Source organism: Schistocerca gregaria, chromosome 5 (assembly GCF_023897955.1).
Source record: "Schistocerca gregaria isolate iqSchGreg1 chromosome 5, iqSchGreg1.2, whole genome shotgun sequence".
Lineage (NCBI taxonomy): Eukaryota > Metazoa > Arthropoda > Insecta > Orthoptera > Acrididae > Schistocerca > Schistocerca gregaria.
In genome coordinates this window covers 167,358,081-167,382,057 of record NC_064924.1, presented here as the reverse complement: position 1 = coordinate 167,382,057, position 23,977 = coordinate 167,358,081, and the positions used below count along the sequence as shown (strand labels likewise).

The 23,977-nt window shown below is 44.1% G+C and overlaps 1 protein-coding gene across 1 annotated transcript in view; it reads left to right on the top strand.

Annotated features, from left to right (window-relative positions):
• Nucleotides 1–23,977, top strand: part of LOC126272251 (monocarboxylate transporter 9) — a 627,258-nt gene that overhangs the window by 554,779 nt on the left and 48,502 nt on the right. The window contains exons 4-5 of the mRNA XM_049974965.1: nucleotides 3,185–3,459; nucleotides 14,388–14,692. Coding sequence (XP_049830922.1) covers nucleotides 3,185–3,459; nucleotides 14,388–14,692 — 580 coding nt within the window. The remainder of the gene's footprint in view (nucleotides 1–3,184; nucleotides 3,460–14,387; nucleotides 14,693–23,977) is intronic.

Below are 23,977 nucleotides of genomic sequence, written 5' to 3'. Positions count from 1 at the left end.
TCTCTGCATCCGACACTGTGTGTGCCCTGTGTACAAGGGTTTTAAGTACACTCATGGTCTGGGATGGGTGATGACAGCTTGAAGAATGTAAATACAAATCAGTGTGAGTGGGCTTGCGATAGACAGAATGTCCCACAGTGCCGTCACTCTTCCGTTTAACCAAAACATCCAGGAATGGAAGGGAGCCATCTTTCTCTAGCTCCATAGTAAATTGAGTGTTCTCATGGATGGAGTTAAGATGATGAAAAAACTCCATTAACTTTTCTTCTCCGTGGGGCCACACTATAAAAGTGTCATCGACGTATCTCCAGGAAACAGTTGGTTTACAGACCGCTGATTCAAGTGCTCTCTCCTCAAAATCCTCCATAAAGAGGTTAGCCACCAGAGGGGACAGAGGGCTGCCCATGGCGACACTGTCAGACAGTTCAAAATATTCCTGGTTAAACATAAAATAAGTTGAGGAAAATCTTTTTGACCAGTTGATTCGCCAGGAAAATTTCAAATTTTACATTCCAGATATTGCTCTGCACGTCGGGAAAACTCCCGAACATGCTATGACGTCAGAAACTCGGCACACTCAACGCCCAACGTTCGGTTGCATGCTCCGTGTGCCGACGGCTTAAGGGGAGCCGGAGGTGGTCAAATCCAAAAAAATTACGATTTTTTTTGCTACCGAAAATTAATTGGAACATTCTTCTTTAATGTAAACTTTGAATTATTGTTCTACTCGCCCTAGAAGTGGAGTTATTGCCATTTTCCCCCACGCCTGCAGAGGGATTGGGCGGCCGCTGAATGCATCTAACACCATCTCGTGACTTCCTGGCGAACTGCTTGGGATTTTCTCGGCCTGTTACGCATACAGCGCCTTATGTTATGCACACAGCAAGGGTTGGCTACATTGTTTTCTGTGACAAATTAAGCGCTAAGAGCGCGGAACATCGTCTCTTTGCTGTTTACCGTTTCGAATTAGTTCAGTGTTGCGTCTGTTGTTGGTAGTATTATACCTCTTGTGTACAGCGTTGTTCTGGTTACGGTGCCACGTTTTAGTAACCTTGTATATAAGAAGAGAAAGAACGTAGGGAACAGAAAATTAACACTAGTACCAAGTTGCGATACTACAAGTACTGAAACAGTGCGTTCTTCTGCTAAGCAACACATGGCCAGCCATAGCCCTGTGACATCTTCTAGCAAGAAGCTGACTGGTGGAAGTGACAGATTTCGTGAATATGTTAGTGACAGTGATGATATTAACGAAGTACTGAATATTGGCTTATTATCTTCTGTGCTGAAAGAAAGTGTTCTGTGCAAAATGTGTTTAAATGTAGTAGTGGGACTAGAGATAACAAAGCACTTTGGTTTAGCTTGTGAGATGAAGATAATCTGTGCATGTTGCAAGTATCAAGTGACTTTCTACAATTCACATGCCAGTCTCTTTGGTGAAAATGGACTATCTAGAGTGTTTGATGTGAATGTTCGACTTCTGTATAGTCTTTGATCCATTGGCAAAGGGTCTGCTGTTGGTAAACTGTTTTGTGGTATTATGAACTTGCCATCGCCTCCAAGCAAATTTGGGTACTACTGTGAACTGGTAGGATCCTCTGTTGAAGATGTGGCTTTGAAAACCATGAAGGATGCAGTGGAGGAATCTGTAGAAATGAACGGTGGTTCTAGGGATTTGGTAGTGGCAATAGATGGTTCCTGGCAAAAGAGGGGTCATAAATCCCTGAATGGGGTTGTAACTGCTACTTGTGGTGATAGTGCAAAAGTGATAGATGTTGCAATATTATCAAAACATTGTAGGTGCAAAAATAAAATCAAAGGAGAGCACAGTGGAACCTGTGAGACAAATTTTAGTGGATCAAGTGGAGCAATGGAAGTGGATGAACAAATTTTTGAACATTCAGTTCCCAGATACAACGTTAGGTACAAATACTACCTTGGGGATGGTGACTCCAAAGGTTTCAAGACTATAGAGGAATTGAAACCGTATGGAAATGAATTTGTAATTGAAAAGTTGGAATGCATTGGGCATGCGCAAAAGCGTATGGGTGCATGGCTTCGAAGGCTCAAACAAAATTTGGGTTCAAGTAAGTTCAGTGATGGAAAGACAATAGGAGGGAGAGGCAGGCTTACTGATGAGGTGATTGAACGTCTACAGAGATACTATGGGTATGCTATAAGGCAAAATACTAGTAATGTTAGGGACACGCGAAAAGCAGTGTGGGCATTGTTCCTTCGTACTGCCTCTTCCAATGAATACCCTCAACATAGCCTGTGCCCAAAAGATTCCTGGTGCAAATATAATGCAAAAAAGGACTATGATCACAAATATGGTTTGCCAGCAGCTGTGATAAATGCAATAAAACCAATTTTTCATGACTTAGCACAGCCAGAATTGTTACACAAATGTCTACACGGAAAGACGCAGAATCCTAATGAGAGCGTTAACAGTTTGATTTGGAAAGTGATTCCTAAAAGGGTGTTTGTAAGCATAAAAACACTGCACTTTGGCGCTTATGATGCAATAGCAACCTACAACCAAGGGAACAGTGTGAAGTGTGAAGTTCTGAAGGCATTAGGATTTACAGCTGGGGTGAACACTGTACGATCACTAAGAAATATTGACAGAGAAAGGATAAGAGGAGCAGAAAGAAGAGAAAGGCATATGAAGTATGATGGAACAACAGGCCAGAAAAGAAGACAGAAGAGGAAGCTTTTGGAGGATCAAGAAGAAAACCCTTATAATCCATACTATAGTGCAGGAATGTATTGAGAAACTTTGATAGCCATTTCCGGTAAATTAGAATTTTTCGAATATAAGGAACATTTTCTCAAAATCCTCTCAAGCTGGAGAGATGAAATTTTTATACAGCACTCCTAGTGCTCAAACTTACATTGTAACACAGCCATTTGGCAATATGTTCAGTAGTTTCATTTCAGTTTAATTATAAAGCAATTATTTGTAAAAAAAAATTGGGTCTTTAATAAAAAAAATTGGAAGGAAACTAGAAAAGATACTCCAAAATCCCTCTGTCATAACTGCAATACTAAACCACTCTATACGTAAAAAAAAATTCAAATTTTTCTATTTGGTAGTTTATTCATAAATGTTCCTCAAACTTAATGATTTTAACATGGGCAGCCTAGGCACCTCCGGCTCCCCTTAACGCTGGCCGTATTGCAGGGCTGGGCTTCGGGCTGATCTACCTGCCGGCGATCGTGAGCGTGACGTGCTACTTCGAGAAGTACCGGTCGCTGGCGACGGGCATCGCGGTGTGCGGCTCGGGGCTGGGCACCTTCTTGTTCGCGCCGCTCACGGACGCCCTGCTGACGCACCTGGCGTGGCGCGGCGCGCTCCTCGCCATCGCCGGCTTCGTCCTCTCCTGCGTCCTCTTCGGCGCGCTCTTCCGGCCCCTGCAGAGCTCCGAGCCGGCCGCCGAGGACGTGCCCATACAGCAGGTAGGCGGCGCCCGCTCGGGAGCGTCTCAAAAGTCCGTATACACACTGTCACAAACCTTTCTTTCTTTTGCTACTGCCTTTATCCCGCATTGTGCGCAGGGTCGGCAGGCTTAAGTACGGATCTGGCATGGCTAATTTTAAGGGGGTGGCAGGATGCCCTTCCAGCCGCCACCCCATACCCCCTGGAACGGAATTACTGTACCCCGGCTGTCTGCGTCTAGAGTAAATCGTGAGATAGTGTGAATGTGTTACAAGTACACAAGCGCCAAGACGCAGTCAAAACCTTCGCTGCGCAGTGCCGATGATACTGTTACCGACGACTGTGCCGCTTCTAACAACCCTACCAAAACAAAGGTCAGCATTTAATAACGATTGTGGTGTTGCTCACGCTGCTAAATACTGCATTTTCGGGCAACAACAGTCATATTATGTGGCAGGTGTCATTAGAGTACAGTTGTAAGTAGGCTGTTTAGGTTTTTTTAATGGTAACACCACTTAGCGATCTGTATGACAATCACTGGCTGTGCTGTGCGCAGTCTGTGGCTAGTTTGCATTGTTGTCTGCCATTGCAGTGTTGGGCAGCTGGATGTTAACAGCGCGTAGCGCTGCGCAGTTGGTGGTGAGCCGCCAGCAGTGGTGGATGTGGGGAGAGAAATGGCGGAGTTTTGAAATTTGTAAGACGGGATGTCATGAACTGCTATATATACTTAGACTTTTGAACACTATTGAGGTAAATACATTGTTTGTTCTCTATCAAAATCTTTCATTTGCTAACTATGCCTATCAGTAATTAGTGCCTTCAATAGTTTGAATCTTTTATTTAGCTGGCAGTAGCGACGCTCGCAGTATTGCAGTAGTTCGAGTAACGAAGATTTTTGTGAGGTAAGTGATTTGTGGAAGGTATAGGTTAATGTTAGTCAGGGCCATTCTTTTGTAGGGATTTTTGAAAGTCAGATTGCGTTGCGCCAAAAAATATTGTGTGTCAGTTTAAGTCATGTATAATTTTTCTAAGGGGACGTTTTATACAGTTAATAAAGTTATTTCATGTAATAATAAAAAAAACTAGGTACTCATCTTTTCGTGTTTCCCACGCTGGTCTCGTCGTAAAATCATGGCTCAATCGTTGAAAATCTAGGTGGTTGTGATTCCAAGCTCAGATGCAAAGAGGCCTAGGTTTTATTCTGCTATATTCAAAAGTTTTGTAGATGAGCTTCTCAAACCATTCTTGGAGATTACACTTTAGCAGGATAATGGTGATGTAAAGAATAATCAGCACTCCGAATTTAAGTTACACGTCCTTTTAATTGCTTTTATTGCAATATCACGTGACACACTAACATCACTTCACAATACAAAACATACTTGAAATCATCTTCCTCACAGGCACTGTTAAAGTTCACATTTTATAAGCGGACTACAATACGCGTCTTTCCAACATTACGTCCAAGACGTATGACTCTCTGACAACATAACAACTAACTAACTATCGCTTACGCGCCCAAAAATCAGAGTTACAAGTACGTCAAAGATCATAGCGACAAAAGAAAGAATACACAGAAGAATAATATCATTACATTATAAACATACCGATGTATCACAAATGAAATCAAATCTGAATGTTGTCTCAGAAATATTTCAATTACTTTGCAGAAATACAGTAGAATATTACTGGTATCGAGAGGTTCAGGTGAGCTGCTGTAATGGTTACGTAATTCAAGTACCATTACACGCTAAAGCGGAGTTATTGAACGCAGTTTTCCGAAATTCCTTCACCAGGGAAGACGAATGGAATATTCCAGGATTTGAAACACGAACAGCTGCTAGCATGAGTTTCTTAGAAGTAGATACCTTAGGGGTTGCGAAGCAACTCAAATCGCTTGATACGGGCAAGTCTTCAGGTCCAGATTGTATACCGATTAGGTTCCTTTCAGATTACGCTGATACAATAGCTCCCTACTTAGCAATCATATACAACCGCTCGCTCACCGATAGATCTGTACCTACAGATTGGAAAATTGCGCAGGTCGCACCAGTGTTTAAGAAGGGTAGTAGGAGTAAACCATCGAACTACAGACCTATATCATTGACGTCGGTCTGCAGTAGGGTTTTGGAGCATATACTGTATTCAAGCATTACGAATCACCTCGAAGGGAACGATCTATTGATACGTAATCAGCATGGTTTCAGAAAACATCGTTCTTGTGCAACTCAGCTAGCTCTTTATTCTCACGAAGTAATGGCCGCTATCGACAGGGGATCTCAAGTTGATTCTGTATTTCTAGATTTCCGGAAAGCTTCTGACACCGTTCCTCACAAGCGACTTCTAATCAAGCTGCAGGCCTATGGGGTATCGTCTCAGTTGTGCGACTGGATTCGTGATTTCCTGTCAGGAAGATCGCAGTTCGTAGTAATAGACGGCAAATCATTGAGTAAAACTGAAGTAATATCAAGTGTTTCCTAGGGAAGCGTCCTCGGAGCTCTGCTGTTCCTGATCTATATAAATGACCTGGGTGACAATCTGAGCAGTTATCTTAGGTTGTTCGCAAACGATGCTGTAATTTACCGTCTAGTAAGGTCATCCGAAGACCAGTATCAGTATGCTGTATGGTGTGGCAGGTGGCAGTTGACTCTAAATAACGAAAAGTGTGAGGTGATCCACATGAGTTCCAAAAGAAATCCGTTGGAATTCGATTACTCGATAAATAGTACAATTCACAAGGCAGTCAATTCAACTAAGTACCTGGGTGTTAAAATTACGAACAATTTCAGTTGAAAAGACTGCATAGATAGTATCGTGGGGAGGGCGAGCCAAAGGTTGCGTTTCATTGGCAGGACACTTAGAAGATGCGACAAGTCGACTAAAGAGACAGCTTACACTACACTCGTTCGTCCTCTGTTAGAATATTGCTGCGTGGTGTGGGATCCTAACCAGGTGGGATTGACGGAGGACATCGAAAGGGTGCAGCCCGATTTGTATTATCACGTAATAGGGGAGAGAGTGTGGCAGATATGATGCGCGAGTTGGGATGGAAGTCATTAAAGCAAAGACGTTTTTCGTTGCGGCGAGATCTATTTACGAAATTTTAGTCACCAACTTTCTCTTCCAAATGCGAAAATATTTTGTTGAGTGAAACTTACGTAGGTAGGAATAATCATCAAAATAAAATAAGGGAAATCAGAGCTCGAACAGAACGATTTCGGTGTTCGTTTTGCCCACGCGCTGCTCGGGAGTGGAATAGTAGAGAGATAGTATGATTGTGGTTCGATGAACCCTCTGCCAAGTACTTAAATGTGAATTGCAGAGTAGTCATGTAGATGTAGATGTAGAAGTGTCTGCGAGTCGTGAAACAGGCGGGACGTGGGGACCAGTTCGGTATTCACCTAGGAGGACGTGGAAAACCCCCTAAAAACCACATCCAGGCTGGCCGGCACACCGGCCGTCGTCGTCAATCCGCTGAGCGGATTCGATCCGGGGCCGGCGCGCTCACCCGAGTCCAGGAAGCACCGCGTTAGCGCTCTCGGCTATCCTGGCGGGTCACACTGTCCCAAACCTGTAAGACCAAAATTATACACACAGTAGATGGTCCTAAGCTGAGATTTTTCTCATCGGGTTGATGCATAAATTCGTAGCGTTTTTCTGTAAGTTTAATAAACACAACAGATACACATAACAGATACTCAAGTAGGACTGTTGGTATTTTTAAAAATATCGGCAACCCGATACGTCGATAATTCGAAAAATTTATAAATTATAGAGCGCAGCAATCACCCGTCTCTTTTACAGGTTTTATTACGCAAATCCAGATTTCGGCTAGTGCCTAGCCATTATCAAAGCACTGTTTTCTGATCTCGATGCATGTTAGTTCCATGTTGTTCGGGCGTCAATCACAGTTGTTCGAGTATCAAAGTAAATCAGTAGCTTCTCATATCTTCAAGTGGTACTTTCACTGCAGTTTTCGAAAGTATTGCTGTTTATTCTTACTTCGTGACTGAGATCCCGGCAACTTCATTCTCGCTACTTAACACGAGTTTTGTGGAAATAATTAATTCCACACAAGTACAACACTGTATCGCTGCGTTTAAGTGACAGTGCTTGGTGAGTTCGGTGGCTCAGTCAGTAAAGGCTCGATCGCTAATCTAAAGTTACGAGGTTAAAGTCAAGGTCGGTCATACGATTTCCTTTCATTTGTCACTTGTTTTACCTGTACCAACAATTTGCTAACTTGAAAAAGGTCAAGGCGCTTCAGGGTCTGCAGTCCACATTAAACTGATTAGCCATTTCCTAAGGTTATGTTGGTACCCTCAGTTACATCTACTTGGTATAGATCCCACATAGGTCAAAAATATTCCAAGATAGGATGCGCGAGTCTTTTGTAAGCAATCTTCTTTGCAGACACCCTCTTTAACTCTTCTTGGAGGATGCCGCTTTACAAATCTGGAATCACGTTCCTTTCCAATTTGGTCTCCAGTTTTTCCGAAGGTTGCACTGTCTAATCTCAGAGTCGCTGCCCACATCGTAATCGGATGCTACTGGAAATGTTATAGCGTGTTTTTCAACTCTAATCCTCATCTGTAAACTGAACACATCAATTCTTTCACGGGCGTTGTCTTTCTCATCCACTGAAAATAACACGCACTTCAAATCAAGTGCATTACGAAATCTTTTGTAAGAAACGTTTCTCTGGTGGCCATATGAAGTTTCGTGGATTCATTTGATATGTGGCGCAAGTGTTTGAAAACTTCAGAACCTTTTTCGACGCGGCACTACCGAACCCATTTTGAGTGTTCAAAGGCACACAGAGCCGTGAGCAAACTGCAGAGACTACAGAGACATCTAGTGGTTCTTACTTGACCAACAAGCTGCCTGTCTTATAACGTCGTGAATGTTAGCCAATCAGCAACAGCGCTGCAAACCGATGTCGGTATGCCGCGAAGGACAGATCTACAGCCGGGCCGCGGTGGTCTAGCGGTTCTAGGCGCTCATTCCGGAGCCGCGCGATCGCTTCGGTCGCAGGTTCGAATCCTGCCTCGGGCATGGATGTGTGTGATGTCCTTAGGTTAGTTAGGTTTAAGTAGTTCTAAGTTCTAGGGGACTGATGACCTCAGAAGTTAAGTCCCATAGTGCCCAGAGCCATTTGAACCATTTTTGACAGATCTACAGACATGTATTACCCGGTCATTTTACAATTGCCGACGGCAGAATGCGGAACTAAGCTTTGTTTACATACTAACGGGGCCGAAGGCGTTCGACATTACTCGACAATACACGAATGATGCACGTAGCTCGGCATTGAACAGTCACGTTATTGTCATAGTGCGTTACTATTTCTGTGTATTCTTAGCGGCTGCTGAAATGGACAGTGATAGCGCAAACATACGTTACTGAAGACTGCACTCAGAAAAGTCTTGATTAATAAGGTAGTTCAATTCCGTCGAGAAGAAAAACGGAAACATTTACTAATACATTAGAAAGAGCACTGGAGAGAGAGAGCAGCAGTAGCAGCAGTAGCAGCATCAGCAGTAGTGGGAAAGAGTGTATGGACAGTGAGTAATGTTGTGAACGATACCATGAAAGCCAGACGGAGTTGTAGGAAAATTGTGACATCAAGGAAGAAGGGACCGAGGAAGAAAACGAAGTGTCTCTATGACTTTGACAAGTTTTTGGTGAAAAGAACGTTCTTGGAATACTACGAATTTAAAAGAGAAATACCCACCATTCGAAAGCTTTACGATTGGGCGGTTACAGACATTAATTTCACGGGGTAACGGACCACTTCAGGAAAATTTTGAAGGATATGATGTCTCATTTTAAAAAATGTAGAAATACACTAACATTTCTGGTTGAGACGGAGGACATTGTAACATGACGTGCACGCTTTCTTAGAACGTCGAGATAAAACGAGAAAGGTGCGAAGTAATCTGTATTGTATACTGATGAAACATGTGTGCATACACACTATCCTGTCAGTAAATGTTGGCAGCATAGTGACGTACAAAAGGCGCGGAAGAATGAAAGTTCTGGACAAAGAGCAATAGTGGTCCATACGGGAGAAGAAATGGGGTTCATTGAGGGTGCAGAGTTCATCTATAATTCGAGATCACCATCGGAAGACTATCATAACGAAATGAAAGGTGAAAATGATCTAAAATAGTTGCAAGAGCGCCTAATGCCAAATATTGCAGGTGGAAGTTTAGTGGTATTAGACAATGCACTCTACCATTGTGTTCACGAAAATCAAGCGTCTAACACATCTTCTCGTAAGGTAGATATTAAATCATAGCTGACTAAGCATAAAATTCCGTTCTGTGCGTAACTCTTGGAAGTTGTCAAACGTTGCAACCCGGAACCAGAATATGCAGTAGATAGAATACTAAAAGAATCCGGGAAATGACTTACAGTGTCACGCTTTCCACCCTACAACTGTGATATGAACCCCATTGAACTTATCTGGAATTGAATGAAACAAAAAGTTTCATCGAACAACGTCAGCAGCATTAGCGCGGGGTAGCCACGCGGTCTTGGAGGCCTTGCCACGGTTCGCGCGGCTTCCCCCATCGAAGGTTCGGGCATGAGTGTGTGTGTGTGTGTGTGCGTTGTTCTTAGCGTAAGTTAGTTTAAGTTAGATTAAGTCGTGTGTAAGACTAGGGACCGATGATCTCGGCAGTTTGGCCCCGTAGGAACTTAACCACCACGACCAACGTCAACAGCCTTACCCTATCCCAAGTCAAACAAGTGACTATGGCTGCAATACAGAATGGACGAATATTGCCAAAGAAATGCACTGATGGACAAAGCTATTGACAGTGTTATTATTGAACTTCAGCGAGACACTTGACGATGAAATTTCGTCGTGTGGTTCTGAGGATATATCGGACGAGTCAGTTTCAGACTTGACAGAGACAAATGAGTCAGTTTCAGACTTGACAGAGACAAATGCTTCGGACGTGAGCAACAGCTACACCGAGTCAGCAGATGAAGCAGAACTGTGTGCAAAAGAGCTAAGTGTTCAGCCCTTACATATGTATCAAAGGTTGTTGAAAACATTGTACTAACTTTTTCCCTAGGTCGCATTTTTTGTCCCAGTCTTTCTTTTTTCTTTTGAAATCCAAATAGATGTGATTTTGATTATTTTTATTTTATCCATCATAATATTTAAACGTTTGAAAGTGCTGTTGTGTTGATTAAGAAAAAATCTGTTTATATTGTTTGTTAAAAAAATGTATTTTTCGCTACAAGATTTAATAATATAATGATCAAAGACATTCCAATAAAGATATGAAGATGTTAATGGTAAATATTCTCGCGCGATATTCCGAAACTATTTTTTATCTATTACTTGCAAACGAGATCCTACTAGGGTGAATCGCTCCAGAATGTGATACCTGGGACCCTAACCTACTCCACCATATATATGGTTTCTAAAGATATCTCTTGTGGGGACCTCTCTGTGTTAGTTATTACATCGTACACCAAAATTTCCATTTCATTTTCATTCCTTATACTTACCTGTAGAAAAATGTATTAACAGGGAATCTATTTTTATCTGCTGCTCGACCAACACAGGTTTTATATCCAAAGATAACAGTTTTATTTTAATTTCACGCGATTCTCTGATTAATGGAAAATGTATTACGCGTTCGCTTCAGTTATTACATCGTAACACAACAGGTTTTTTTCTTGATTTTCTATGTCCTCCTGTAGAAAAGCGTACTAAAATCGACTGACCGTTGTGTCCTAAACGTACGCATAGGTGCATTGTTCAACCGTAAAACAACATTTTAATATTATTAATTGTACATTTCGATTGCTGTTTGAACAAGAATGTATTAATACAGTGCATATTTGTTTTATTTGCTGCATATAAATCAAGTACAGTTCACGAACCGTGTTACACTTTTATTGAGTGCATTTGTACCATTCGTGCTTCATCCGAAACTACCAATATCAGCACATGTCAACAGTTTGCATCGCGCCCAGCTAAAACGGCAATTGTAAACTGAACGGGTAATACTTTCAAATCATCCTTTCATTATTTCTAGTGGTTATTGAACCGTGATGTATTTTCAAAGAATATTCTTAAGAATTTGTTTTATTTACTAGCGATTCATCAAGAACATTAACACATTTAATGACACTATGTAAGCATGGAAGTAGTTTGCAGGGAGTAACTGATGACGTCATAAGCAAATTCTTTTTAACAAATGGGAATTTTATTTACTTTAATAGTGCCTAAAAGCCTTTTTTAAAAGAAACAGATTTAAAATTATAATCAAAAAGCAGCCTCTAAATATCAAGTTACAATTTATTCAGAGGCAGAAAGAAACAAGTTTTGAATGTATGAGCTTTCTGGCAGAGAACCTTGCCACTCCCTTTTGACACGGCCGTAATTACGACCGCTGACAACTACCTCTGAGAGACTACACTGGTGCAAATCTGCAACACACCAGATTACTTTAAACTAAAAGTTTTAACAGTTCACACAAGCACACAAACTATGCACCCCCGTAGGAGGGATGGAAATGGTACAAAACGCTAACATTTAAAATATTAACTTTTCCACCGAAGGTGCAACTTGATTTTAACTTCTAAGAAAAGTCTTACGGTGAAATGGTGGCAACTTTATGTACTAAAATGATCATTCAAATAAAAGCCCATGAAATTCTACAAGGTTGGCCAAACAAGTTAAGATGCTTTACAGTACAGAGATACCGCCTCTCAAGATGATAGGCAAGATCGAAGCATATTTCAGGAATTAGGCCGTTACACTCCAAGCAATAAATTCGTTAACACACCAAATCCGACAAACGTGACAGAGGCAGCTACTAACGTACGGTAGATTGATAGGGAGATTACCAAAAAACGCGAACCGCAGGTTGCTCTAACCCGCCCCTACTCCACAAGGCAAAAACGGACCACCCAATTTACAAACAGCCAATTTCCCGCGGGTGGGCAAACGGAGAAGAATGGTGGGACTACCCCAAAGCAAAACGGCTGGTGACCTCACCAAGAAAACAAGTAGAATTTAACAAGAGTAAATGAAACAACATATCACCAATCACTTAACTTCTAATAAACTTCGATTTCTCGAGAAGACCTGGCGCAGCACCCCCAAATCGCTCTCCCGAACCGTCCGCTGCCAGCCGCTTCAACGGACGCAGGAAGGCGCGCCGATCTCCCGTCTCACGGCGTCGCAGCTCGCACCGGCCAGACCGATGTCGGGGGTTGACTCCTGCTGCTCTCGTGTCGACCGCGAAGTCAATACCCCTCGCTATACGCCGCGGCCTACTGGACTCACGTGGTGTCAACACATGCGCCGACGCTCAAGACGGACAAGTTATCTCGTGCGCGACCAACCAACCGATAGGTCCAACCGCCAATGATCATTGCCTGAGCAAACTCGAGCAGACTGGCAGCCTAACGCGCAGACTCAGATGCAGGAACTAAGCCCCGACCGAGCGACCACTCGCTGAGCTCTCTTACTGGCGGAGTGAAAAGACTCTCATTTTATCGGCTTTAAAGGTTGATCCGAACGAAAGACATACTAGTACTCTGGACGACAGACAGACACTAACTGCCTCACAAATACGGACGAGAGACAGACTAGCAAGCTGGGGACGAGAGGACGAGAGACTGGCCCAGATTGACCGACTGGCGACTTTTTTTTTCCTTTATTGTAATTTTGATAGCTGTACAAACAACAGGCAGGCTGGCAGCAGCATTCTACGCCGCTCTTCAGCCTTAGAGTAGACAACGAGAAAAACAGAAAGAATACTCATAATTGACATAATGGCGGGTAAAAAACCAGTAGACATAGAATACAAAACATGGAGCCGTTCACACTCGACGATATCCACACTACAAACTGTTGACATGACACGCAAACACTGGTGATTTCGATGGCACATGTGAACGATGGAGCGTGACGGTGAACAGTAAACTCAAAACACGACAGCACACACGTGAAATGGATGGCAATGATCTCTGGCTCGCGGATGTCCACGTAACGTGTGCGAGTCCGGGGACCTGCCAAGAGGGGTGAGGGGGAGGGAGAGGGGAGAACACAGATGCCAGTGGCTGAGGAGATGAGAGGAGGAGTGGAGGAGTGGAGGGACAGGGGTAGGGGAAGCCCAGGGGAGAAGTGGGGAGAAAGGGAGGAGGGAGGGGAGGGGTAGAGAAGGGAGAGAGGGTGCCCAAAGGAAACAAACACAGGAAGAGTGAGGGAGGGAGGGAGGATCAAATTTGGTAGGAGGGGTAGATGGAGGGGAGGCGGGCACCATCAGGGAGGGAGAGCTGGCGGAAGCCACCTTGGGAGAGGGTGTGCAGGGTGGAGAGATGGAGAGCAGGTGGGACATGGAAGGACAGGCGTTGCAACAGACGGGGGGGGGGGGGGGGATGAGAGAGACCAGCGGGTGAGGAGGATCGAGTTTGCGGGAGGTGTAGAGGATCCGTATCTGTTTGAGGAAAAGGAGGAGGTGGGGAAGGGAATGAGGTTGTACAGGATCCGCGTGGGGGAGGGGAGACGGATGCGACAGGCGAGGCGAAGAGCACGGCGTTCTAGGATCTGAAGGGATTTGTAAAAGGTAGGGGGAGCGGAGATCCAGGCAGGGTGGGCGTAGCAAAGGATAGGGCGAATGAGTGCTTTAGAGTGGCGAGCTCGTAGCGCCCCTTAAATGCACGTGAACAGGCAACCTTTCCCCTTTCCCTCCAGAGGGAGACACCAAAGCAGCGATTGCCACAGCGGCGCCACCGCCAGAAACGGAGGGCGACTGCTTCACACTAGGCCCTGCGGTGCGCTCTTCAAAACAGCAATTTTCACCACGGCTCAGTAATGAAAACATTGTGACTTACCCTCGAAATGTATAGTTTATTTTGACATTGGACACTGAACGAGAGAGCGGAGCCAGTAAGAAGTCGGTGTGTTGAGCAGATCACCACCGGCAACCTGAGGCCGGCGGAAGAGCAGGCGGCCGACGCGGAGGAGAAGCGCCCCATGATGCAGCGCGCCGGCTCGGCGGAGGCGCTGGCGGGCGGCGCGGCGGCGGCTCGCGCGGGCCGCCTGGCGCAGTCGCAGCCCGCGCTGCAGCTGCTGGGCACCGCCACCGCCACCCCCCACCACCCGCACCTCCCCCACCAGCTGCACGGCGTGCGGCGCGCGCCCAGCGCCGGCGGGCTCATGCAGCGCAAGGACATCCTCTACAGCGGCAGCCTGCACAACATCCCGCTGCACCACAGGTACGCCTACGCCCACAGACGTTAAAGTAACCTCTGGCGTGCCACAGGACCATTCCTTTTCACAATATATACAAATGACCTAGTACAGGTATCTCCAAACTTTTTAGTCCGCAGGCCACATTGACTCCTCCACGAAGTCATAAGGGCCAAGATCTACCTAGTGGGATTAAAGCACCCTAGCACTACATGATCACCCTAATGTAAGGCTAAAGGAAAGACGAAATCGCAAAATTCTAAGGTTGTGGGAATAGCTAGCACTGAAACGAACTACGATTTTTATTTAATTACATAATTTTGATTGGTGGACGTATCTGGCCGAAATTCTGGCGTATTTTATTCTGTCGAATTTCACCGACGAAAAAGTATGTCACTGCACATTCTTCACGAAAGCGTTCTGCAAAGTTAACGAATTCTCAAAATCATTGTTAGCAACACTATTACTGCAAGACGTAACAGAGGTAGAGTATGTCAACGCATAGTTATTTCAAGCAACAATAAGTTCAGTTATGTAGTCTTGTAGCGAGTAGCAGAGACAATGTCGCGGTGTATTGGTCGCGATAGGCCTCGATACTCAGTTGTTGGCAGTATAGGTACCACCTCAAATATTTGACGGGCCGGATACCGGGGAAGTCCGGCCAACTAACGCGGGCCGGTTTGCCGGCCCTCGCGGGCCGGTTTCGACCCGCGGGCCGTAGCTTAGGGACCGTTGACGTAGTAGATAGTGTCGGAAGTTCCATGCGGCTTTTCGCGGATGATGCTGTAGTATACAGAGAAGTTGCAGCATTAGAAAATTGCAGCGAAATGCACGAAGATCTGCAGCGGATAGGCACTTGGTGCAGGGAGTGGCAAATGACCCTTAACATAGACAAATGTAATGTATTGCGAATACGTAGAATCCTTTATTGTATGATTATATGATAGCAGAACAAACATTGGTAGCAGTTACTTTTGTAAAATACCTGAGAGTATCCGTATGGAACGATTTGAAGTGGAATGATCGTATAAAATTAATTGTTGGTAAGGCGGATGCCAGGTTGAGATTCGTTGGGAGAGTCCTTAGAAATAGTCCATCAACAAAGCAGGTGGCTTAGAAAACGCTCGTTCGACCTATACTTGAGTATTGGTCAAAAGTGTGGGATCTGTACCAGGTCGGGTTGACAGAGGAGATAGAGAAGATCCAAAGAAGAGCGGCGCGTTTCGTCATAGGGTTATTTGGTAAGCGTGATAGCGTTTCGGAGATAGCTCTTTATTCGCACGAAGTAATGGCCCCTATCGACAGGGGATCTCAAATAAAATGGTTCAAATGGCTCTGAGCACTATGGGACTTAACATCTGAGATCATCAGTCCCCTATAACTTAGAACTAATTAAACCTAACTAACCTAAGGACACCACACACATCCATGCCCGGGGCAGGATTCGAACCTGCGACCGTAGCAGTCGTGCGGTTCCAAACTGAAGCGCCTAGAACCGCATGGCCACTACGGCCGGCAGGGGATCTCAAGTTGATTCCATATTTCTAGATTTCCGGAAAGCTTTAGACACCGCTCCTCACAAGGGACTTCTAATCAAGTTGCGGGCCTATGGGGTATCGTCTCAGTTGTGCGACTGGATTCGTGATTTCCTGTCAGCGCCAAAATTACGTGAGTTATGAGCCTGGTCGCGAGAGCTGTCGGCTGCGAAGTTTGGCATCAATGAAAGTGAGGTTATGAGGGACTATCCTTTTCACGAAAACAATCGAAATGTACGAAGGTTGCCCAGAAAGTAATGCACCGCATTTTTTTCTCAGCCTGAAACAATGCTACGAATCCGGAAACGTTACGTATGTATTATTTGAGGTCTCCTGAGTGAGAGCGCCAAGTTTCCGTCACTTCCGATAGATAGCGTAACTGCAGGACAATTTCGAAAATGGCGTCTGTAGGTGATGTAGGTTACAAGCAATGTGCCGTCATTGAATTTCTCACTGCAGAGAAAGAGACTGTGCGAATATTCTCAAACGCTTGTGCAAAGTCTATGGAGCATCTGCTGTCGACAGAAGTACAGCAAGTCACTGGGCACAGAAGGTGAGTTCATCAGAAGGCGGTTCGGCGGAGCTCTACTATTTGCAGTGGTCGGGGAGACCGTCCACGGCAGTCACATCCGACCTAGCCCCCTCGGACTTCCACCTGTTTGGGTCATTAAAGGATATCATCCGTGGAAGATATTTTGAGGGCGATGAGAAGTTGATTCACACAGTGAAGCAGTGGCTCCCCCGCCGTGACATGGACTGGTACCAACAGGGCATACACACCCTTGTTTCGCACTGGAGAAAGTCCGTAGAACGGGATGGAGATAACGTGGAAAATTAGGGTGTGTAGATAAAACACCATTCTTTCGTGTGTGTAATTCTCATTATGTTCAGTAAAGAATTGTTGAAGAAAACAATGTGATGCATTACTTTCTGCACATCCCTCGTAGTAAGAAAATGTAAGAAAAATTGATTAGAATAGAGATTATTAATTTGCACAGCTGAAGTCATAGTGGAAGCTCTAGTGAAAGGTCACGTGGTAAATTACTTACACTGCTGGGAACAGAAAGAATAGGAAAAGCGTCATCCAAACATTTCAGAACGTATACATTTATTTCTTCGAGAATATATCTACTTGCAAACACATTAGATAATGACATGTCGTTGAATCGGGTGTACTGCCGGTGGTCTGCGTTTATCTAACACAATATTTCGACGTCGTACCTCAGCGTCTCCATCAGGTGCTTCCTGTGACTGAATGACAGGCTGACCGTGTCCCGTATTTATGTCTGGACGGTGTCTGGCGTTCCCTACGCCGTCCGCTCCCGCTGGGACCGTGTCGATTGGTCGCCAGATGTTCCGTCCTCCGTCCGCGCCTGCTTCCGCCGTTTTCCCGTGGCAGCGGTTCATGGCCTACGCTACTGGGTCCGCGCCTGCCAGGCGCGTTCCTAGCTAGCACTGTCGGCAGGCTGCGTTTGCTGTTGCTGACCGTTCCGACATCCTCCAGCGCGCCTGTCTTTCTCTTGGTCTTGTGTTTTCTTCCGTTGTTTTTGTAATAGGTCCAAAGCCGGGTTCCACGCCGTGCTGAGTTGGTATCCAGCTTCCCGGTTTATCAAGTTGTCTGCCATCTTGATTTCGATCGATTCAGTGATGACGCTGTCCCAAAATTTGGTGGCCTGGGATAAGATCTTGGTTTTATCATAATTCATGGTGTGCCATTGCCGATTTAGTCGCTTGTCGTAGCCTGGTATGCCTTTGGTGCTCTTTACATCTTATGTCAACGGTCCTGGTGGTGTGGCCAATGTAATACATACCGCATTCACATGGTATATGGTAGATACCAGGTTTTCTCGATCCCATATCATCCTTAACCGCTCCAAGAAGCGCCCTGATCTTGTTTGGTGGGCAGAACACACTCTTGATATTGTGCCTTTTCAGTATTCTGCTGATCTTAGCAGATATAGGTCCTGCATACGGTAGAAAAGCTACCCACCTGGTCACTTCTTCTTGTTCTTCTACATCAGTATCAAGTCACTGGAGGGATGTAGCGCCTTGCAGATGTCGCGTGTTGAATATCCGTTGTCTGCGAACACTTGTTGTAGGTATTCTAGCTCTGCTGCCAAGCTGTCTGAGTCAGACAGTGTTTTGGCTCGGTGAACAAGTGTTCTCAACACCCCATTCTTCCGTCCCCGATGCCGGCCGGAGTGGCAGAGCGGTTCTAGGTGCTTCAGTCTGAAACCGCGCGACCGCTACGGTCGCAGTTCGAATCCTGCCTCAGGCATGGATGTGTGTGACGTCCTTAGGTTAGTTAGTTTTAAGTAGTTCTGAGTTCTACGAGACTGATGACCTCAGATGTTAATTCCCATAGTGCTCAGAGCCAGCCATTTGTCCCCGATGACGGCAGCTGTCAGCCTGTAGGTATAAGTCGGTGTGTGTATGTGTTCTGTACACACCATGGCCTAACGTGCTGTCTTCTTCCTTTTCACCAGGTCATCCAGGAACGGAAGTTGACCATTATTTTCTAGTTCCATTGTGAACTTAATGCTGGGGCTGGCCAGAGTGGCCGAGCGGTTCTAGGCACTACAGTCTGGAACCGCGCGACCGCTACAGTTCGAATCCTGCCTGAAGCATGGAAGTGTGTGATGTCCTTAGGTTAGTTAGGTTTAAGTAGTTCTAAGTTCTAGGGGACTGATGACCTCAGATGTTAAGCCCCATAGTACTCAGAGCCATTTGAACCATTTAATGCTGGGCGTCTCGAGTTCAGATGGTCAAGAAACTCGGGCAGTTTTTCCCGGCCATGTAGCCAGATGACAAACGTGTCATCAACGTACCTATATAAACAGGTCGTCTTGTAGGCACCGGTCATAAGTGGCTCAACCTCGAATTTCTCCACAAACAGATTCGCCACTACCTTCAGTCTGTTCAGAAAACTGGCCTCCACATAGGAAATAGGTCGATGTTAAGATATGCTTGAAAAGGTCCATCACAGCTCCACCAAATTTTTCACTGATTAAATCGAGTGTGTCGTGAAGTGGTATCCTAGTGAACAGAGACACAACATAGAATTTTGCAAAAACAGACATAATGTCTTATGGGATAACAGCAATCAGTGATTTGATAATGTTACTTAAAAACCGTCTTGATTGCAATTTTTTTTTTATTCATATGACCGGTTTCGGTTCATTCAGAACCATCTTCAGATCTGATATTTCAGTTACAGGAGTAACCCGTCCAAATCCAGCAATTTTCTCTAACGAAGACATCAAGGTCAGCTTCTATGTTGTGTTACTTAAAAACCGTCACGTGCTACGTGAAAATTGCTGGATTTGGACGGGTTACTCCTGTAACTGAAATATCAGATCTGAAGATGGTTCTGAATGAACCGAAACCGGTCGTATGAATAAACAAAAATTGCAATCAAGACGGTTTTTAAGTAACACAACATAGAAGCTGACCTTGATGTCTTTGTTAGAGATTCGTAGGTTTTTGAAACGTTCGACAAAGTCTGATGAGTTGCGGATGTGGTGGACGCACTTTCCCACATACGGTGCCAACATTTTCTTAAGGTGGGTGGCTGTAGGAAAAGTGGCTGCACCAATATTGCTTACAATAAGACTCAACGGTATACTCTCTTTATGGACCTTGGGCAATCCATAATCTATGTGGTACTGGTGCCTTAGCTTTCAGTTGCGCTTTCAGTTGCTTGACAACCTTCTCAACTCTTCCTGTTTCCTTGAGTAGAGCTCTGCTTTTCCTGTCCGCTCTATCGGTGGGGTCGTTCTCTAGTGGACTGTAAGCAGAGTGGACTGTAAGATAATATCTAGAACGCTGTGAACAGCGCTTTTTGCTTTACCCACTGCATCTTGTTTTCTTGCTAAGTGCCAAATAACATCGAAAATAATTTTTCTCGTCATATGATTCTGAATTTTTCACTGTTGAAACAATTATCTTTAAAGCAAGTTAATCTATTTACGTTATTATTTACTCATAGTGTAGGCTTTTCTCTGTGAAATATAAATATCTTCTTGCTTTCAGATATTTCGTTCCTTTTGTAGGACACTAGTAGAAAAGTTTACCAAGACCCTTCTAACTTTTAAACGTGTCACGGAAACAGAGCAAACAACGCAACGAAAATACAGAAGAAGCCAAAGCACAAAATCCATTTCTATAATAGGAGTGAGATCGGCCAGTATAGGCTAGCTTCCTACGGTAGCAGATGCTGTCATAGTCCTTTGTATCTGCGCATGCACTGTGTGCAGCATACTCGGAAATTTAGAACTTCAATCTCTGCACAATCTATAGATAATTGACGTCTCAGACACATACGCGTTGTGATTGGTTGCTGATTTACACACAGGCACAGAAAGTACACACACTTCAATCAGTCGACTTTGACCAGAAAGTCGCTCATGTAAAACAAACTTTACCTCTTCTCCCACAAGTGATCGTTCCCACTTAGACTTGAACATCAAAACTGTTTGATCTGTGAGAGTTACAGTAGTTATAGTAGCAGAATGTAGGAAGAAACAATGATGATGGAATTTATTAATGACAAAAGCAAAATTAATGAGAAAGGTCATATGGTAAATTCTCTACACTCGTGAAAACTGAAGGAATACGAAATGTGTTGTCCAAAAATTTCAAAATATCTACTTTAATCTGCTCGAAAACATGTCTATACACATTACTAAATTAAAGTCCCCCGATGCGTTTTTCTGTCTATATGTGGCAGGCCGCATCAGACCACTCAGAAGAATGATGTCTCAACAAAAAAAGTGGTCAGTCTCGGTGACTACTGTAAAGAATTTGATATTGTTTTCACTAACAGACAGACTGATTCACAAGGAAGGATAGTGTAGATAATTTACAATTACTGTAATGATGAGGGTGTAATATACGTATTGTAATCTGTTACATATCAAATTGGTGTTTGGAGTGACATCTACGACAATTATCGGAACTATGAGCTGTCCAGCTACAGACGAGGCGGTATCTGGCGGGAAAACCAGTAAAGTAAACTGCCACAACTCCAGATAGCAACAGAGCTTGACCAAAATCTATAAATATTGCTAAATTAAAGTCCCCTGCCATGTTTTTCTGCCTGTATGTTTGGATTAATCTCAGCAACTACTGTTAGGATTTTGAAACAGTTTTCATTAAGAGACTGACAGTTTTTGGTGCTTTTCAATTGAGTGCATACAAAATTACAGCTAGACAATTCAACCAGCGATAGATACTTGGTGCTAACCCTGTGAAAGTGAGACATGTCACTAGTATACTTTCAAACATGTCAGATACTATTTAGGTGGCAGTTTCTTGTCTGTCTGTCTGCCTGTTTGGTAAAAATTTTCCAGTAATGAACTGTTGACTTGAAATTGTTAAGGAATCTAAGAACTGGATGACAATGCAATATAAACTTTCTTTCTTGTCGGTCTGTTCAGTATGGATACAGATAGGGGTGAAAAAGTTTTGTAATACCTTATACCCGGTCCGGTGAAAAATGTCACGTGGCAGCTCGCGTGTAGTTGGCTAAACTGCGATTGCGAGGTTACAATAGCTACCACCGCACACGCCCGATGTACGTTCTGTAAATTTAAGCTAAAGTGAACGTTTATACGTAAATACAACAAAGTACATTTTTTAACAACAGAGACGACGACGGAGACAAAGCATTTGATACTATATGAAACTGGGAAATAAAAACACTCAAAGTTGATATCTATGAAAGTCACTTCAAATTGTTACCATAATATCTGCATATAAAACGTCGTATAATAAGGTAAACCTAAGCATACCAAGGTACACGTTATCACACTCGTAGAAAGAAACAAAGCAAAACATACGTAGCCTACTCGGTTGCAGAGCGAAGAAATTAATTCTGCATACATTTACACTCACCAATTTAAGACGTCAGTGTGCAATTGCATCCAGTCCTCCTTCAGTATTATCAGAATCGGCGAGAAGAAATCATTAATTATTCGTTCTCATTTATAATTCCGTCAATAGTCTGTGCTTCTCTTATGAGTTTAGCAACATGGTCTATTTTCTTCCTCCATGAGGTAGACGTAGGAGCCTTTCCATTTGTGTTATTGTAAAAGTCTTGTTGTTATTTCTAATGCGCGCCTTGACATCACTCCAAACCAATTCAGTTGGATTAAAATGGCAGTGAGAAGGCGATAGCCTAATTACCATGTGAACCTGTTCACTTGCACTTTCATATACAACATATTTAAGCGTCATTAGCTTATTTTGTTTTACGAGCGAATATTACAACAGATTTGTCATGCTCATGTGCGGAGCAATGTCTCTCGCCTACAACCAGTGCACTATAGTTTCTTTGCAGTCACTAGTGGTACGAGTTTTGTCTAGAATCCCGGAATGGTACTGTGCATTGTCCATGACAAACTCTGTCGGAACACTAAACTGGAGCAACAAATTCTTAAACAACTGTAGAAACCATGGGTGGTACATATCCTCATGATAGCCACTGGTTTTTCTCAATCGAAAAACTAGAAGTCCAGACACAAAACCGTTTGAAGATCATGCATGTGGCGCAATTAATCGGGATCCTCTTCTTGTTGGCTGATGACCGCTGGTCTTCGGAGTATCGTCAGTCCAGTATTTATCAACTGATTCTCCAGCGTTGACCCAGGTTTCATCTAACCATATGACACAAGTTTTTGTAAGAAAACAATTTTCGTCCATCTAACTTTTTAAAAAATTTGCGACTTCGCTATAGTGGGATATTCTTTCCTGCTACAATATCCATAAATGTGCCGACTAATTGTATCGATTAGGAAAAAATCAATATCTGTAACTGGACGAGGCTGCTTTTTTTCTTTCCAGGAGTACTTTAAAACAACGCCGTTTTCCTCATGGGGCTTTGTTCCGCACTGTTTACTTCAGTATCCTGTAAGTCTTGAAGTAGCACCCCTTTCCTTATAACTGTTCTTTGACTGAGGCCTAGAGTTTTCGAGGTATGCTTTAAAACTTTATCGCCAGGAATCGACACATGCTCATGAACAGAAACAAATTCGTTTCTTCCTCATAAAACTCACGCGTTCTCCAGAGCAATTCCAAAGCCTCACTATTTAATGGCACTCCACGGCGCAACGGGTTGTCGTTTGGTGAACGACATAGTTTTGGTGACATTGTTTGATAAACAGAAACTGTAGTCAAGGCAGTAACATAACACAACACAAAAGCAGGCGGTCGCGCACTAACATACAATGTTTGCACGGAACCTGGCAACGAGGCGGCATCAACGCCGGAACCGACTTTTGTTGTGGTGATTTTATTGGTTCAGAAGACGCAGCGCCTCGCGTTCCTCACTTGTTTATCAGTTTTATTGCCATCTTTACGGCACTTGGGGAGTGACATAAAGCGACATGTTTCAGTGGCCCAGCCATACAACCAGGCTGCGCTGCACGAATAGCGGATTTGGTGAGTTGTATAGTACTGTATTTTGGGGGGCAGGGGTTAAATCGACCATGACAAGGGGATAAAGTTATAGGCAGATAAAGGAGGGAAGAGGAGGTGGATAGAGTGAGGAGGAGGTGGATATGGACAGAAACAGGGAGGATGGTAAGGTGGTCAGGGAACAGGAGGGCGGAGACAGTGGACAGAGAGACAGGCAAGGAGGAGATGGACAGAGAGTAAGGTGGTTGGGGAAAGGGAGGGGGGAGATGGTCAGGCAGAGAGGATAGGGGGCGAGCGGCAGAGAGAGGGGGGTAGGAGGAGAGGTACAGAGAGAGGTGGGAGGCGATGGGCAGAGAAGTG